This window comes from Alternaria ethzedia (genome assembly GCF_023757985.1).
Source record: "Alternaria ethzedia strain BMP 0044 chromosome Unknown scaffold_30, whole genome shotgun sequence".
NCBI classification, from domain to species: domain Eukaryota; kingdom Fungi; phylum Ascomycota; class Dothideomycetes; order Pleosporales; family Pleosporaceae; genus Alternaria; species Alternaria ethzedia.
In genome coordinates, this window is record NW_026056223.1 from 238420 (window position 1) to 254348 (window position 15929).

The window sequence follows — 15929 nt, forward strand, 5'->3', positions numbered from 1 at the left end:
CGGGCTGTCCAGTCGCAGCGAGTTACATGTTGCTGCCTGCAGGACAGGGCTCAACCGTGCCGCATGCGGAGGTGTGAACTCTGCAACATCGTCATTTATGACTCTTACACACTCCAAGATACTGGTGCGGGACAGTACTTCCAATCCGAGGTCCAATCCAGATACCACTGCCTGCGCGTACTAATCAACATGCAGTCCCACCACGCGCAGGACGTGGCCATCGTACCAAGCCTGGGAGAAGAACAAGAACACCGCGCGCATTCACGGGCTGCGCTCTGGACACACGGCATGAGGGGCTTTCTAGACAAGAAAATTCGACTCGCAAACATAATTCGTGAAGAGCTGGGCGAAATGATGGAAGAAAGACGGCGGAAAAAGGAGGCGGAGAAGGTGCGAAAGTACAAACCTTTGGAGCTGCGCGCTCGCAAACGTCCCACACAGGAGAAGAGCCGTCTTCTCAGTCTACCAGCTGAGATCCGGATCATGATCTGGGAGTATGCCATGACTGGACAGTTCATCGTACTCTATCGAAAGCGGGGCAAAGTCACGTCTAGTGTCTTCGACAGCCATGGCACTACGAGTGTCACCAATGCAACTGTCTCGATCATGACCAGCATAGCCATGGCTAAAGCGGAATCAGGCGCCATGTCTTTGCCTCTGACTTGCACGACCACGTAAGTCATCAGACAGAGCGACCTTGCGGAAGCTCGCGGACTGACGTATCAGATATCTGGAAACGATGACGATGCTTTATCAGGAAAACACGTTTGTCTTCCTCGATACCACCGTGCTAGTCGAACTGTGTAGGGAACGATCCCGGTTCAACATAGCTCTCATTCGCTCTTTACATTACTTCGTCGGCACCCGGAAGTTCTCTTGGTATGGAACGTCACTACCAGAGCTCGATATGATTCCGTCTCCTACCCATACCGAGAGATTAGAGTGTGCAAGCAAGGCTTTTTACAAATGTCTACCAAACCTTCAGCAACTCTCAATATTCCTCTACGGCCCCATCCGTAATGCTGAGGACTACACCAATATGCTAGAGCACTTGCACAGCGTCTATCGAGACCAAATTTCCATCGACATGAACGCGTTGGGAGTGAGCGAAGATTATCTATTCCGCCATCGTTCTATGCGCGCCAGCATCCACGTGCAAGGTCTCTCGAGACTGACCTCTTTCTCACGCATTCCATTATTGAAGGATACCAAGCGTCCGCATTATTACACTGGACCTTCGCGTTGGCCCAAAGTTGATGACACATTAGTCGAAAACTCTACTTGGAGGGCTGAAATGCTACATCTAGGATCTTATGATCAAGCAGAGGGTCCAAAGGCCCTGGTACATGTGGTACTCCGACCCGAAGATGAATCAAGGAGGATGGTAGGGCAGTTTGAACCGGCAATACTCTGGGATCTTATTCCCGACAGCTAGGGGAGTAAGCAATTACATCAATGCTGACTGGTTGTCTGTGCATGAACCTTCCAATTCCTGTTTTGGGCTCGCATACACGTTGAAGGAGAGTTTGACTGCCGAGTGGAGTCGGATGCATCGGCACTCTCCATCGCCCGACGATCTGTACCCAGCAAGGCGACGTCAATGCAGACATGACGAAGGCGCCTGCCTGGTCAGGAAGCCCAATGATGCGCATCACGCGTGTTTCGTTTCGAGAGGGCTGAGGCTTCAAGGCTGAGGCAGCCGATGTTCCCGATGCTTCCCAAGTAACCGGTCCTTCTGCGCGTGACGTTATGTGGGAACTTGCCGGCAAGGCCGAACGCCCTTTTGGAAGCTTTGCATGCATGCCTCGGACAGGGAGTGTGGCATAACACGCCGAAGAGCAGGATGATACGCTTTTGTTGCAACCGCCTGTGCCACAGCCACAGGTGGTGCGAGAAGCCTCTCTGGAGGTCAAGTTCGCAGTGGGGCCATCGTCTACATGGCGAAGTAGAGGCGGCCAAAGCGGTGATAGGGTCTTTGTTAGATGGAATCGCAATTTACCCCACGGCGATTGCGGCGCATGATGAGAGGAACAGGCTAGCGGGCTGCTATCTTGGGCAAGGTGAAGCATGGGGCCAAACAAGGACGGATGTGGCGCCGGCCAATGGCAGACAAGCCTCAACCCTCCGCCAGCCGCTGCCCTCGAACGCGACCGAGTATCACCTGTTGACGCTCCCTCGACACCACTCGTGGCCGTTTTGTGCTCCATCGACAAACGTAGACGCCTGCGCTGCGATTCACTCACTTGCTCGCGTCATAGTATCTTGTACTCCATTCGTGTTGTGTTCACCTTGCGACTGCCGCTCGACACCCCCTCGCGCCTGCCGCTCCCTGACGCCCGTACCCACTCGTTCACCCCAACTATAGTCTTCGCATTCACCACGGCGCAAAGCCAGCAACAATAGCCCGAGTAACAACAATACCACTGTTGTCGCTATACATATACGTACGCAGCCATCGGACACGCCTCTTCCGCTGTCACCGCTGTTCAAGCCTTGCGCATCTCAAACACGCAACGCTCCACCCACGCGCACACGTCTCTTGTCATGCGCACGGCACTCTGGTAGCATTCCGAACACCCACCTTTTTGGAAAGCCCTCCGTCCCCGGCCACCCGCCGCAATCCTCCGCCTGCTTAACAAAACTACCGCCCCTGTCGCTCTTTCCCTCGCTCGCTAGTGGTGAGCAGCCGGCCTGTCACCACCATATCGCGAATACTCACTCGACAACCGAAATTGCCTCCTCCTTTTGGCTACAACAACCAACCCATGTCCTAGCGACCAAGTCACTCCTTAGACGAACAGCTGGACTGCAGGCCACCGTACCGCTGAGCGGATACTTACATACACACATACGTACATACCGACTAATACCGAATCGCCAACATGGGGTGCTGCGGAGACCGCGAAAAGGGAACTACGGTGACGGAGGAGCAGAAGTGGACTTATATCGTAAGCACTTGAGCGCGAATATGGAAGCGCATCGCTAACTGTCTTAGAACTTGTCCGATTTCAAGTCTACATCTTGCCTCGCACCCTTCTCTTACGCCTGGCTGTGGATTCTCGTCGTCATCTCATGCGCCGTCTACGCCGCCGACGCTTTCACCGCCGTTAACCTACTCGCATTTGACAAATGGACGAGCCAGGTCAAGCCTACCGTGCCTTTCGACATTGCCAAATGGATCTTCGCCATCACCATCATCGTCTCCTACGTCTTTCTCGCATACCGATGGATCCGGGCTCTGCGCGTCATGCGGACAGGAAGTGTCACCGAATGCTACCTCGAGCCATTGGCTGCTATACTGCAGAGTATGCGCATCACAAAGACTGGCCAGGGCTGGCGCCGCTTCTTGGTCTTCGCAGAGTTGACCAAGAGTAAAAAGGGTGCCAACTACATCGCTCTCTTCGTATACTTCCAGTTCAAGAGTGCTCTTCTCATCATTGTCGCCCAGGGACCTCGCATTGCCCTCAATGCCATGACTTTATACGCCGTCATGCAAGCGCAGCTCATACCCGTCGGCGAGCACGCGTCAGAAGATCGCTCCAACTTCGAGCAGTTCTTCATGAACATCAAGCTCATGGTCGAGACCGGCAACAAGCAGGAAACAGTCATCTACTTCACCATGTTGTTCTCTCTCGTCATCTGGGTCATCGCTGCGCTGGGTCTCATTATCGCTGGCATCTTGTACCTCTTCTTCCTCTGGCACTACATCCCCAAGGCCGATGGCAGTCTTACCAACTACTGCCGACGCAAGGTTGAGACCCGTCTGGAGCGTATTGTGGGCAAGAAGATCAAGAAGGCCATCGAGAAGCAGAACCAGCAGCTGAAGAGGGAGGAGGAGAGGGCCATCAAGAAGGGCGAATTTGACGCTTCCAAGTCCCGTCCTACGCTACCCAAGCTCGAAGGCGACGATGACGATACATCGACTGTCTTCTCGCTGCAACGATCCGATACGATGCAGACCACCGCGACACTACCGCCGTATACCCTCGCAAACACACCTTCATACAGAACAAACCCGGAGCGATCGAACACCTCGAACACCTTCACCACCATGAACTCGGGCCGAAACTTGATGAACAAGCCGTCTTTGCCCACGCTAGACGAGCGACCTGGCATGCCAGAGAGGGACGCACAATTCACAAACTTCTCGACTGCCAGCTTCGCTTCAAACGCGCCAATGCTGAACCAGGCAGGAGGTATGGGCAGGTCCTCGCCTGCACCACAAATGCCACCTCTAGACCGTAACGGCACTGGGTACTTTGGCCAGCAAGACAACCTGCCTTACCAGTCCGACCGACCTTTCACACCAATGTCACAGGGCAGAGCGTCCCCACTCCCACCACGTGGGCCCATGCCCCCTGTGGATACAAGCTACAACAACGGGCGATACGAGAACGATCCTCAACTCATAACTCCCCTCGATGCGCGGAATACACCACAACAAGCTCACCCCAACCGACCGTACCAAGAGTTCAGCCCCTACGACAGCCGGGGTCCTCAGATGGGCCCGGAGTATGAGCTGTCACCTGTCGATGTCAACCCCACAGAAGATATCTCGCAGCACTACTTCTCGGACTCAAATGGACAGCCCGACTACCAGCCACCTCAAATGCCCAGCTTGTTAAGAGCTGGCTCACCCGCCCCATCACAACCCATGGGTCTACCATCGCAACCACGCTCAGGTACCGCACCTCCACGATCTGGCACCGCGCCACCTCGAGCTGGTGTCCCAGCATCACTGCAATCAGCAATTCAGCGTCGCGAAGCCTCACAACCTTTCCCCAACCGAGGCATGAACGGCTCAGCTCCACCTCAACAACAACAGCGCAGTGCAACAGCACCGATTCAACAACCAGGTTGGGCTCAGGGCCCTCCTGCCCGTAGCTACACACCTCAGGGTCCCGGCCCCCAACGTAGCTACACACCCGTCTCTGGACCCCAACAACAACAACAGCAACAACGCAGTTACACCCCCACTGCGCCTCGTGGCTACGACAATAGCTACAACTACTGATCTCCCTCATTTCACTTTTTTTTTTATACAACGTTTGGAACCACCACATTCATGCATCTCACGGCGTTCACTTCTACTCTCCATCTGTCATCTTTGTGCCTGAGGCCGCCCAAACCCCCATTCTTTCCTTACAACTCTTACATTCATACGCACGACGCTTCTCTCCTCCACTTCAATGTGTGTGAGTGAGGGGAATGTTTAACGACCTTTGTTCTGTTTTCTACTTTCGCTCTTTAGCTTGGTTTCGAGATACCCCCCACCCGCATGGCTGGCCTCGGACGTCCTTTCGCTCTTTGATTTTACGCGTTCACCTGGAGGACTTTGGTTGGATGACTTGGTGGAATGATTTATCTGGTTATGTGGAGAGAGGCTTGTCTCTTGTGATGGATGAGGGGATGAGGAGATGGGATCTAGGCTTTGGCTTAGACATGTATAGGTAGCGTGGTTGGGTTACATCGCCCTCAAAAGTGAGGACTGTCTGCGCTGGGAGAGGCGCGCATACGTGTATTATATACCCACTTCTTTTGCAATTCGTGGAAAGCAATGGAAACTTGTGCATACTCATATCGAGATTTTCGCTTCACTCCAACCATATATCCTCCCGATGCTGATCATTCGTCATCTCATTGAAAGCCCGTTCATCCATATCGCGGAACTGCAACGATCCGATCCGCCGATACACGCTTCCATTCTTCCCTCCCATCTTCATGACTCGCTCTGACTGCTGCAACATGAGTTTCTCGAAGGCATCCAGCCGCCATTGTTGTTCTCGAGACGGTTCTGCGCCTGCTAGTGCCCTTTTGTAGTCCTGGTACAGCTGTTCCTGCTCGGCGAACCAGGTAGAATGTGGGATGAGAAGAAGACCCACGCCGGAATATGTCTGGTGCGCTTCGGGTGAAGGAGGTTGGGGTAAGTGGGGGTTGTGGGGGGTGTTTGGAGTGGCGGATGCGGCGAGGATGATGAATGCGCAGTGATCTCGATCGATGCGTGTAGTCGCTAATGGGGTGTCGAGGAAGACATCTAGTTCAATGATGTCGCAAGAGGTTTCGCTCGAGAACTGGAGACGGTATTGGTCCTCTTGTACTCCTATCAGTCGCCCGATGTTGATGTGTATCTTCAATGCCAATGTTTTGCTTTCTAATACAGGCTCCTTGTCGCCTTGCCTAGTGTCTTCCTTGACCGCAAAATTGATGATAGCGCCAGCATGATCCGTGACTTTGTATGATCGTATCGCCAGTCGATGTTGAGGCACAACAGCACCCTTGATATTTGCCCATGACCAGCTAGGGATGTTGACATCGAGCTCCGGCATCCTCTTACATGATTTGGTATCACGCACTCTCCAAGCCAGTTGCTCCTCGAGCGCCTCAGACCACATACCCACAGCGTATTGCTCGTTCATGAAATCGCGTAACAACTTTGCGATACTCCAGATTGCGATCGTCTTGTCACTTTGATTCGTCAGTTCGCATTCCGTGTAGTTTTGTACTGCGGACATCCAGAACGTGTAGGAGCTTTCGTTGTCGATGACACCGATCAAGGCATTCGATGGGACGGTGCTTCTGGCTAGTCGTCCTCTCCAGTGTCGATCCGTGCTCGCTTTGTGATCGAGAGAGAATGGAAGGCCTCTTGGAAATACCTCGCAGGCTGAGAGCGTACCACAGTCCCAGAAGATCTGATGCTTTGCGAAGTGGAGGATGCGAGGAGAGAGAATGCGTTCTGGAAATTGCTCAGGGTCAGCTTCTGGTGAGTTGAGATAGCCTAGTGGCGGAGAATGGATGGAGCGGTGATGGGCTCTGCTTACCTTGGAAGACCCATGCACGGCCATATATCGCGGAGCTTAAGAGTTCTTTCTCCCAAAGATCTGCCGGAACGATCGTCCAAGTCTTCCCCCCCAGATGATGACGCGCATCAGTACCTTGGTATCTGACCGGAAGGATTTTGTGAGGTGTGCGTTCCCAGAACAGACCGCCGTGTGCATCCTTCGAGTCCGCTGCAACGATATTGCAATGCGAGTAGCGATACACCCTGTGCATGAGATCGGCTTCTTTTGCAAAGTCACCAAGGGGTTCCTGCACGATCGCGAGACTGTCAATCCAGATGTACCGCACCTTCAAGAAGCGGGTAACATGTATTGCGTGTTGGAAGTTACGTGGAAGCTCGTCTAGAGTAATGCCTGTGATCAGATGCTTCGCCATGTTCCACACGGTGGTAGTGAGGAACGGCTTCTCTCGTGGTCCCCAAGCGTGACTCAACGTGCAGTAGGGGCCCTTGACTTTCGTCGTTTTGGTATCTACTAAGCGGATGACATTGTCATCTCCAGTGTCAATATCCAGAAGTCGTGTCGGTAAGAAGGAGGGTCTGGATCGCTGGTCTTGCCAGGCCTTGCTGCAGTCTTGATGATCGCGCATACAAGTGTCCATCCATTTGTTGATCTGAGTCCCTCCACTGAGTTCTGGATCTGTTGTTTCTGGTAGATCCTCAGGCGCAGGCACATGTAGATCAGTCCCTGGTAGGAATCGGAAAGACTTGGTTGTGAATTTCGGATGAGAAGACCGAAACCGCAGCATCATCGATCCTCTTAGCTCCCTGCCGCGTGGCAGCGCTCGAAGGGTCCAGTGATACAGTGGCCAGTCTTCAGTGTTCGATAGGAAGTGCTCCATGTTGGCGTAGAGCGATGTGCAAAATGTGCATTGGCTCAAAGCGATATTTGCACCATCTATTGAGGCTCGATGTTGGCCGGAAGATGCAGCGGACTCCAACACACTGGTGATGCAAAAGTCACATACGCCCATTGGCGACTGTTTTGATGCCGTTTCCGCTTGCGTGACCTTTCTTCTGGGCTCATGGTCCTGAAAGATACCCCGAGACATACTCGGTACATACTCGGCGCTGTTCATTCTAGGAGGCGATTGGACTAGTTCTTCGTCCTTGTCAAGGAACAAAGTCCGATCGTACGTATCCTCCGGCTCGCGGATGCCAAGGCCATGTTTGAGGCTCGTGAGCGGTGTTGGCAGAGGCCTTTCGCTTGCCAATGTGTCGAATGTGCTTCCCAAGAGATCAGGTGTTTGGTCTGATGAGGATGTCTCTTGGAACTGATGTGATAAGATAGCACTAGGTCTTCCCTCCGCTGTCGAATCGACTCGGCGTCTCGCTCGTTCCAACGAATCATTGTACTTCTCTTTCACATACAAAGGGAAGGCGGGTTTGCAGCATATGTCTACTTTTCGGTCTACGGTGCAAAGATCTGTAAGCCATCCATTTGCTGCAGTAAAGACGTCTTCAACAGATCTGGGATAATCTACCCTCACGCAAGTTTTCTGAGCAAGACTTATACACTGTTCCAGTTCTTCCAGGGAAATGCCATTCGAATGGTGCGCAGCGGCAGCAATTGCATGTAGCGGAGGTAAACGCTCTGGTTCCGGCTTGCGCTCGATGAAGCTCATCTCGGTGTCGAAATAAGCAATGACATCCCTGGGCAGCCTGTCATCGACCCGATCTGTGTTGAAAGTAGCGATCTCGTCCCGGGTGAAAACATCTTCCAGATACAACAACGCAATTGTTATGTTGCCACCAGCTTTCTCCTCGAGATACTCAGCAATGCGGTTCGTGGCCTCTGGCTGGATGTTGCGATAGTGCATGCTCAGTCTCTTTTCGAGCAGGCGCTCGATGTTAAAGTACCCCAATTTGACGCTGACATACTGATAAGTTTCTTTGAAACCATTCACTGGGCACATGTGAGAGTGTTCCAGGTGTTCCTTCTTTTCACAGTCATAACATAGATCGAACTTGTTACAGTTTGAACATGCCCACCAGAGCTCCAGGTAATCCTGCTTGCATTCGTCGCAATCTTTATTGCGAGATACAGAGAACACTGGAACTCTCCGTGTAATCATTACCTTGAAGCCGCTAAGCTTCAAGGCGGATAAGTGTGTATCGACAATCGACTGTAATGCTTCGTTGATGCGATCGTATCCGTCAAGAATGATAAACTTGCAAGCACTGGATGCGAAGCTACTTAAGGCTTCGATCAGCTTTTGTATCCGCTCAGTTGCCGAACTTCCGGAGTAACACGCAAGTTGATATGCTTCATACTCCACGTTGTGTTCAGCACCGAGTTCAGAGTATATGAGCTGGAAAAGGTCTTCAATAAACCCCAGGGATGTCGACCACACATGCTGAGTGATGGATACCGATGCGACAGCCGTGTTGATCCCATTGATGCTAGACGGCAGCCGAGTGGCAGCGAAAGCAGCTACAGTCGTCTATCATGGTAAGTACTGTCCTCTGCCAGATCACTAGGAGCTCACTTTGCCACACCCAGGCTCTCCATAGCAATGCAGTTGCCAGGATTTACTACCCGAAGACCATGCGCAGAAGGCTGGGGATGCGAAAAACTTGTTGAATATGGTGGGATCATATTCGCTGCCATGTAGCGTGTTTCGGCTCAAGGCTGAGTGTGGTACGTGAGTTTGTGGCGCAAAAGGATCTGGAACGTCTCCAGCCGGGGCGTCCGACATTGTCGTAGGCGCCACGAAATTGCAGATGCATTCGCAAGGAGGCTGCCATCCATCAAACTGTTGTTTGAAGGCTGCAGGTGTTGCTTTTGGGAGTCAGGACGAACGACGGGTTCCAGTGGGTCGGCCCCCGCTCCATCTATGTCCGTGCATTTGGCTTATGTCATGCAACCGGTCAATTAGCCTGGCGCGTAATCCACAAATACACAGCGTCCTCCACCTCCACACAACCTGTATGTCAGCCGGCACGTCGCACAATGTAACGCTGCATTGGTCGACTGTATATAGCACTTTCTTGTTCGAGGTAAACATCCGCCTAGTTCGCGAACTCGCTGCCTCTTCTCTACTGCCAACTTTTGCCTTCTTCAACCTTCTCCTGCCCTAGACAGTTCCGCTCACAACTGGACGAACCTTCGCCACACTAAGCGTGCGCCTCTGCTGCGCTCACGATTATTTTTATAGGTGCGAATCAGGGCTTTGTTTGCTCATTGAACTTCAGCACGGGCGAGGGGCTTCTATCACCCAGCTTTCATCTACCGTTTGGACCTTCAGCTCGCGACTGGGCTATGCAAACTCGTAGCCAGCTTCCCGTCGACCTTGGATATATCGAATCAGGGATACGTGTATCTTTTCAGCCTACCGACTCCTTTAACCGCGTGGGATAGGCCAAAAGGCCATGTAGGGGCCAAGTGCGGCTGAAATGCAAGATGACTGCTTTGTACTCCGCGCATGAACCCACAGATCGACTGACAAGCATCTAGCGCAATTCCGGGAAAGGCTTAAATTATCTCATGATCTAATTACCCCCTGCAGCTTTCCTATCACTGCGCCTGCGAGAATTGGTGGCTTCGTGCATTGGTAGGAGCAAGCGTTCATTCATTCGATAGCAAACGTTGGCGGCCTACCGTTCCTGTAATATTTCAATTTCATGGAGTTCCCGTTGAGGCTGCGCAAGCCATCGCCACCGATTCAGATCCCTACTAGTGAGCTTCACAGAGCTACACAAGATGTGGTCACCGAAGTTCAAAAGTTGAGAAGATCCACTCTGTCTACCGAAAAGATAACTCGCTTTGATTGCTGATTCTTGGTCGCGCGTCATGTCTCTCGTTAAGCGCCTGGCGATATCGTGCCTGTTGGCATACGGATGGGCAAACCCTCTGAAAGGCTCTTTCGCCCCTCGACAAGTTGAGCCTCCTACAGTTTCTTCGGAAGCTTTCTCTACTGCGTGTGGAGATATTATTGTCGCTGTAAACAACAGTCAGTACCATGTTATATGATTGGGGAGAACGCCTTGACTAATCAATGGCCAAGATTATACACTATTCCAGGCATCATGGGTGTACGAGTGCTTGCAGAGCATTCCTTTCAATCCAGCCGTCGCAATGCGCTTCCTCGACTACTACAATATGACCTTGCAGTTCCAGTCCACACTGGGATATCTCAAAGCGCCACCCGCAGGCTACCAACGAGCACCATTCGACGTCGACCAAGCCTTGGAGCAGATCAAGCAGAACGTGACTGCGGCTGCCTACAACAACCAATACGAGTTTGAGGCACAGATTCAGCTCCTGGTCAATCAGCTTCATGACACACACGTTATCCTCAATGCCGGGGCTCTGTCGGCATTCTCCTTCGTCGGCTCATATGGGCTTGTAAGTGCGTCAATTGACGGCAAACAAGCGCCAGACATCTACCTTGATCAGGACCTATACGAAGCTTGGGCGATTGATGAATACGAAGCGTCACCTGTGACTCATATCAACGGGGTCGACGTGATCGAATACCTGGAAAGCTTTGCCAACCAAAATTCACAAGGCTTCTTGGAACCACATGCCGATTGGAATGCGATAATGAATAGTCCTGTGCTCAACATCCAGGGTATTCCAAGTACATTCCAATCGGCAAGGCTTTACCCCGGGAATGGAGCCTTCTCTGATGCGCTAAACTTTACACTCCAGAATACCACTGTCGTCGAAACCGTCTGGTGGGCAATCTGCATCGGTTGTGAGGATACAGGACCTCTTACCACTGGCGGCGACTTCTACAACTATTTCGTTCTTGGCTTCTTGCCAGACAGTTATAGTGAAGGCGAGCAGTGGTGGCCAGCCATCGAAGACGAGGTTCCTCCTCCAGCCGACCAAAGCGATGGTGCGTTCAACTTTACAGCGGCACTAGAAAGCTATTGCAATGAAGGGGCTTCTTCGAGTCAAAACTGGTGCATGAACAGCTTTGGCGCATACCCGAATAACCCCATGACCGTCCAAGCGGATCTTTCTGTCGTAGGCGGGGGTATCGTATCTAGCTATATGTTAGATGGTACATCTACCGCCATCCTTAGCATACCCTCATTCTATCAGAACGGTATCGATGCCTCCAACTTTCGGCAGGCGATTCGCGACTTCATCGGCAACGCATCACAAAGTCAGGCTTCCCGCGTCATTATCGATCTGCAACAGAACTCTGGAGGTCTCGTGTTTCTTGCGTACGATACATTCAAACAATTCTTTCCGAATCTTCAGCCCAACGGTGCAAGCCGCCAACGCAGTCATGAATTGAGCGATCATCTTGGTGAGGCTTATACAGACTGGTGGGACCAGTCAGGCCAGAACCAGGCTGAAAACTACAATTGGGCGTCGAGCGAGTGGATCGTCACTAATCGCATCAACGCCGCTACTGGGAAAACTTTCTCGTCTTGGGACGAGTTTTACGGTCCAGAGATTAGCAACGGTGACACATTCTCGGGGAGTCAACAATACAATTTGTCCGATGAGAGTTTCGACTATTCCGCATTTGGCGACTACCCATATGGCTACGATCCCAGCGACCCCATAACCAACACTTCACCACCTTGGGCTCCTGAACAGATAGTCATCCTCACTGATGGTTTGTGCGCCTCTGCATGCGCTGTCTTTGTCGAGTTCATGACCTATGAAGCTGGAGTCAAAACCATCGTCGTTGGTGGTCAGCCCAAGCCCGGCCCCATGCAAGCAGTCGGCGGCACTCGTGGCGCCGCCGCATACTCTGCTGACGCCCTCGACTACGATTTTGACGAAGGATTGCAGTATATGCCTGTGAATAAGCCCGAAGTAGTTATACAACTGCCCAACCGAACGGATACAGGAATGTGGATCAATTACGCCGGTTTCACAGTCAGGAACCAAGTGCGCGGCACGGAGCTCACACCCCTCCAGTTCCAATACCAGGCTGCCGATTGTCGTATCTACTACACGCTTGAGACGATCTATAATATGACGCAACTTTGGAACCACACTGCTCGTGCAGCATGGGACGACTCGACGCTTTGTGTCCAGGATTCCACAGGTTATCCAACGGCCCGCAACAAGACTTCGGCCAAACTGCCCCCATCAGCCATACCCGCCGCCTCACTGGCAGTCTATGACTTCTCGCCGCCGCCGTCCGCTGATAACGCAACGTTTGAGATTTTCGACGGCGACCCTGCCCATACAAGATCAGCAGGTAAAATCATATCGCCATGCCCTACGGATAATGCTTGTCGCTGTCGCTCCATGGAGTTGTCTTGCCCCGGCCAAATTTATCCTGTCAAAGTCGGGGCTTGTCTGCCAGCTTGCACCGTCACAGCTGGCGATCCACAAGGCGATTGCCGGGGGCATAATGTCTGGTGCGCCCCATCAGGGCCACCCAAGGACACAAAGGCTCACGGACAAGGAGGCACTAACTATGTGGAACAAGGCGGTTACTGTAAGTCATGGGATACAAAGTACTGCCCGCTTTGGGCCATGTAGGTCAATTGAGGGAGCGTAGAAAATGAGGGAAAGAGCTGTCGCGTGATGAGGCTGCATGCGATTTTGGGGCCATACAACGACAAGCACATGGCATGTCCTGCTATCTTAATTACTTGTGGTATCGATTTATCTGGCTTATGCAAATACAAAGATCTTAAGGGAAGACACTGCGATCAACTTCGCCACAACTGCTTCGCCTGTACAACAAAACTTCGGTGCAGGGTCCAGATCATTCGATCTAGGAAGTTAGCGTGATTGAGACATAGCGCTCACAAAGCCCGAGAAGGCTCGTAGTATAGTCATGCTGCGATTGGACCTTTCAAGTCTGCTACGATTCGATCAGAGTCGACAGGGTGCTCTAGAATGGCGTCTCTCTTATCTCAGCACAGCTATCTCGATCGATTGAGGACTAACCTGGCTGCCATTCGATACTCAAGGATCAACGGGACTCAAAAATATGTCATACTATAGCCCTTGGTGAATTAGCAGATTGCGTAAAGCAATGCTCATGGTCCATACAGTAAACACGAAGTCGACATTAACCGAAGTAGCGAGACATGATGAGCAGTCGCCCCGTCGTCTAGCCAAAGATGACCATAATCAATCGCCTTATTGTTCGGTTTAGGACTACTATAAGCAATCGCCCTCTGACCTATCCCAAAACTACCGTACGCGCTCACCGTTCAGGGATTACAGTGGAGAAATGCCAAGATACCTTGACTCTCGAACAGTTGCTCGGAGACAGACTGACGAACAACGGACGACTGAAACATGGTAGAACGGATATAAGTATCTGCTTCAAACCTCGCAACATAAATCACTCACAGTATCAACAACAGCCATCAGACCCACAAGAAACACCAATATGCCTTCCATCCGATCCATCAGTCTGACCTTGTTCGCCCTCCTCGCCACGGTACACACCCCCTCTTCCCCATACTCTCACACCAAACCAAAGCAAGACTAACATCGACCTCAGACCAAGGCCCAAGTGAGCCTCGACGACGGCGGCACCTTCGGCGGCTGCCCCGGCGGCTGCTGCATCCCCGTCTGCAATTTCATCGTCGGCGACCAAGATTCTCTGGGCGCCTACGGAACAGTAGGTTTTGCTGGCACATGCAAGCAAAACTTCGATATGAAGAACGGGGGTAATGTAGACCTGGATGACGACTACCAGGCAACTTGGGTCTACGAGCAGAACGGGGAAGGTTCCGTTGCCATCGATCTATTCCGCAAGAGCGACAAGATATATAATCGCTTCGAGGTTTCCAATTGTCAATTGGCTAGTATTGGTGGGACGCAGTGCGCTCCTGCTGATGGGGGCTGTGTAAGTTTTGGATTGGGAGAAGTGAGAAGTGTGCTAATGGGTGCGTTTAGGACTTGAAGCTGATTCTCACTGAGGCTCAGGGTTAGGGGGTTGACTGTACTTATCGCAGTATGTGGAGAGTGTTGCTACTGAGATGGTGACAGGGTCGATGTTCGTCGACTACTTGTCAAAAGCTTATACTTCTTGGGTACAATCTTTTGGCACTACACTCGTTTTATGAACTACTACCAATGGATTACCACTGCTCTGGCACATACCTTTGAGATGCTTTCGTTTCTACTGTTGTTCACTCGCCACACACCTACCACTGGGCATTTCAGACATGCTAAAGTAGCTGGCGAAGCATTCTATCAGTAGCGCTGATGTGCAGTTTCACTTCAGACCAGGATCCCACCACCCCACCACCACATCCCCATGGCCTCTCCATCTCAAGCATGTCTTCTTCTTCGTATATGTATCACCAAACACCCCATGAAACCCAAAAATCACATCTGACACACCCGTTGAACCCGTATCTCGGCTTTCGTGGGAAGAAAAAAGCATGTGCGCGGGAAAAGCAAAAGTCTACCGAACACCCTAGTATAGATTGCAGCGGCTCATGCCGCTGCAGATGTAGATGAAATTGCAGAGTTTGTGGGTTCAACCGTTCATATGCGCATTAGCTTCCTGTCACATGCTTGATCTACGTGTTGAGAGGGGTTCTGAGGGACGTTGAGGCTGTTGAGATGGTTGGTGATCTACATTCATGTCAATAGACTTGCTCGATATGAATGAGTGTTCCCACGAGGGTTGATATACGCGGTTGGGTGTGTTGGGTCGCACGGCAAAGGAGATGCGCGTTTCCGTTCGCGGGGTACCTAGATGGAGGATGGATGGTGACATGTAGTGAGGCAGCCGCAAGGAAATGTCGATATGTACATACTGTACCATATCTCCAAGCAAACGTACCATGTGATCAGTACACATTGATCACACCGTCTGCCTACCCTCTCCTCAAGGCAGGAGAGAGAAACGGAATGCAAACTCTTACCCATCCATGCCTTACCTGTACGCACACCGACATACCTAAACCCAGCAAACGATACAGAACAGCCGGATCTAACCCTCACCGCCATCTTACGCCCTCATCCCGTATCTCTATACCATCTAGGACCTACATGGTTGACAGCGAACGATCATACTTCTAACACCTAGCTACCTCCGTCCATGCCTCTACTCCTTCCTAACTTGTTTAAGCGTACCGTTACCCGCGCAAGTGTACCACCAAACCCATTTGTTCAGACCCTGAACAGCGCTACAACATCAAC

The 15929-nt window shown here is 51.9% G+C and overlaps 5 protein-coding genes across 5 annotated transcripts; 4 read left to right on the plus strand and 1 right to left on the minus strand.

The window, feature by feature from the left end:
- Positions 1-63: 63 nt before the first annotated feature.
- J4E87_008927 (uncharacterized protein) lies at positions 64-678 on the plus strand (the record flags this gene model as incomplete). Its single annotated transcript, XM_049380510.1, has 2 exons — positions 64-71; positions 162-678. The coding sequence occupies 2 exons, from the start codon at positions 64-66 to the stop codon at positions 676-678; spliced, it is 525 nt and encodes a 174-aa protein (XP_049229785.1).
- Positions 679-2882: 2204 nt separating this feature from the next.
- On the plus strand, positions 2883-5014 carry J4E87_008928 (uncharacterized protein; the record flags this gene model as incomplete). The annotated part of the gene is given in 3 exon segments (XM_049380511.1): positions 2883-2887; positions 2899-2935; positions 2996-5014. 3 exon segments carry the CDS (start codon positions 2883-2885, stop codon positions 5012-5014), a joined length of 2061 nt encoding a protein of 686 aa, XP_049229786.1.
- Positions 5015-5594: 580 nt separating this feature from the next.
- Positions 5595-8751, minus strand: J4E87_008929 (uncharacterized protein; the record flags this gene model as incomplete). The annotated part of the gene is made up of 2 exons (XM_049380512.1): positions 5595-6733; positions 6819-8751. 2 exons carry the CDS (start codon positions 8749-8751, stop codon positions 5595-5597), a joined length of 3072 nt encoding a protein of 1023 aa, XP_049229787.1.
- A 2162-nt stretch (positions 8752-10913) lies between these two features.
- J4E87_008930 (uncharacterized protein) lies at positions 10914-13295 on the plus strand (the record flags this gene model as incomplete). Its single annotated transcript, XM_049380513.1, has 2 exons — positions 10914-13008; positions 13132-13295. The coding sequence occupies 2 exons, from the start codon at positions 10914-10916 to the stop codon at positions 13293-13295; spliced, it is 2259 nt and encodes a 752-aa protein (XP_049229788.1).
- Positions 13296-14160: 865 nt separating this feature from the next.
- On the plus strand, positions 14161-14708 carry J4E87_008931 (uncharacterized protein; the record flags this gene model as incomplete). The annotated part of the gene is made up of 3 exons (XM_049380514.1): positions 14161-14211; positions 14275-14622; positions 14673-14708. 3 exons carry the CDS (start codon positions 14161-14163, stop codon positions 14706-14708), a joined length of 435 nt encoding a protein of 144 aa, XP_049229789.1.
- Between the last annotated feature and the right edge of the window lie 1221 nt (positions 14709-15929).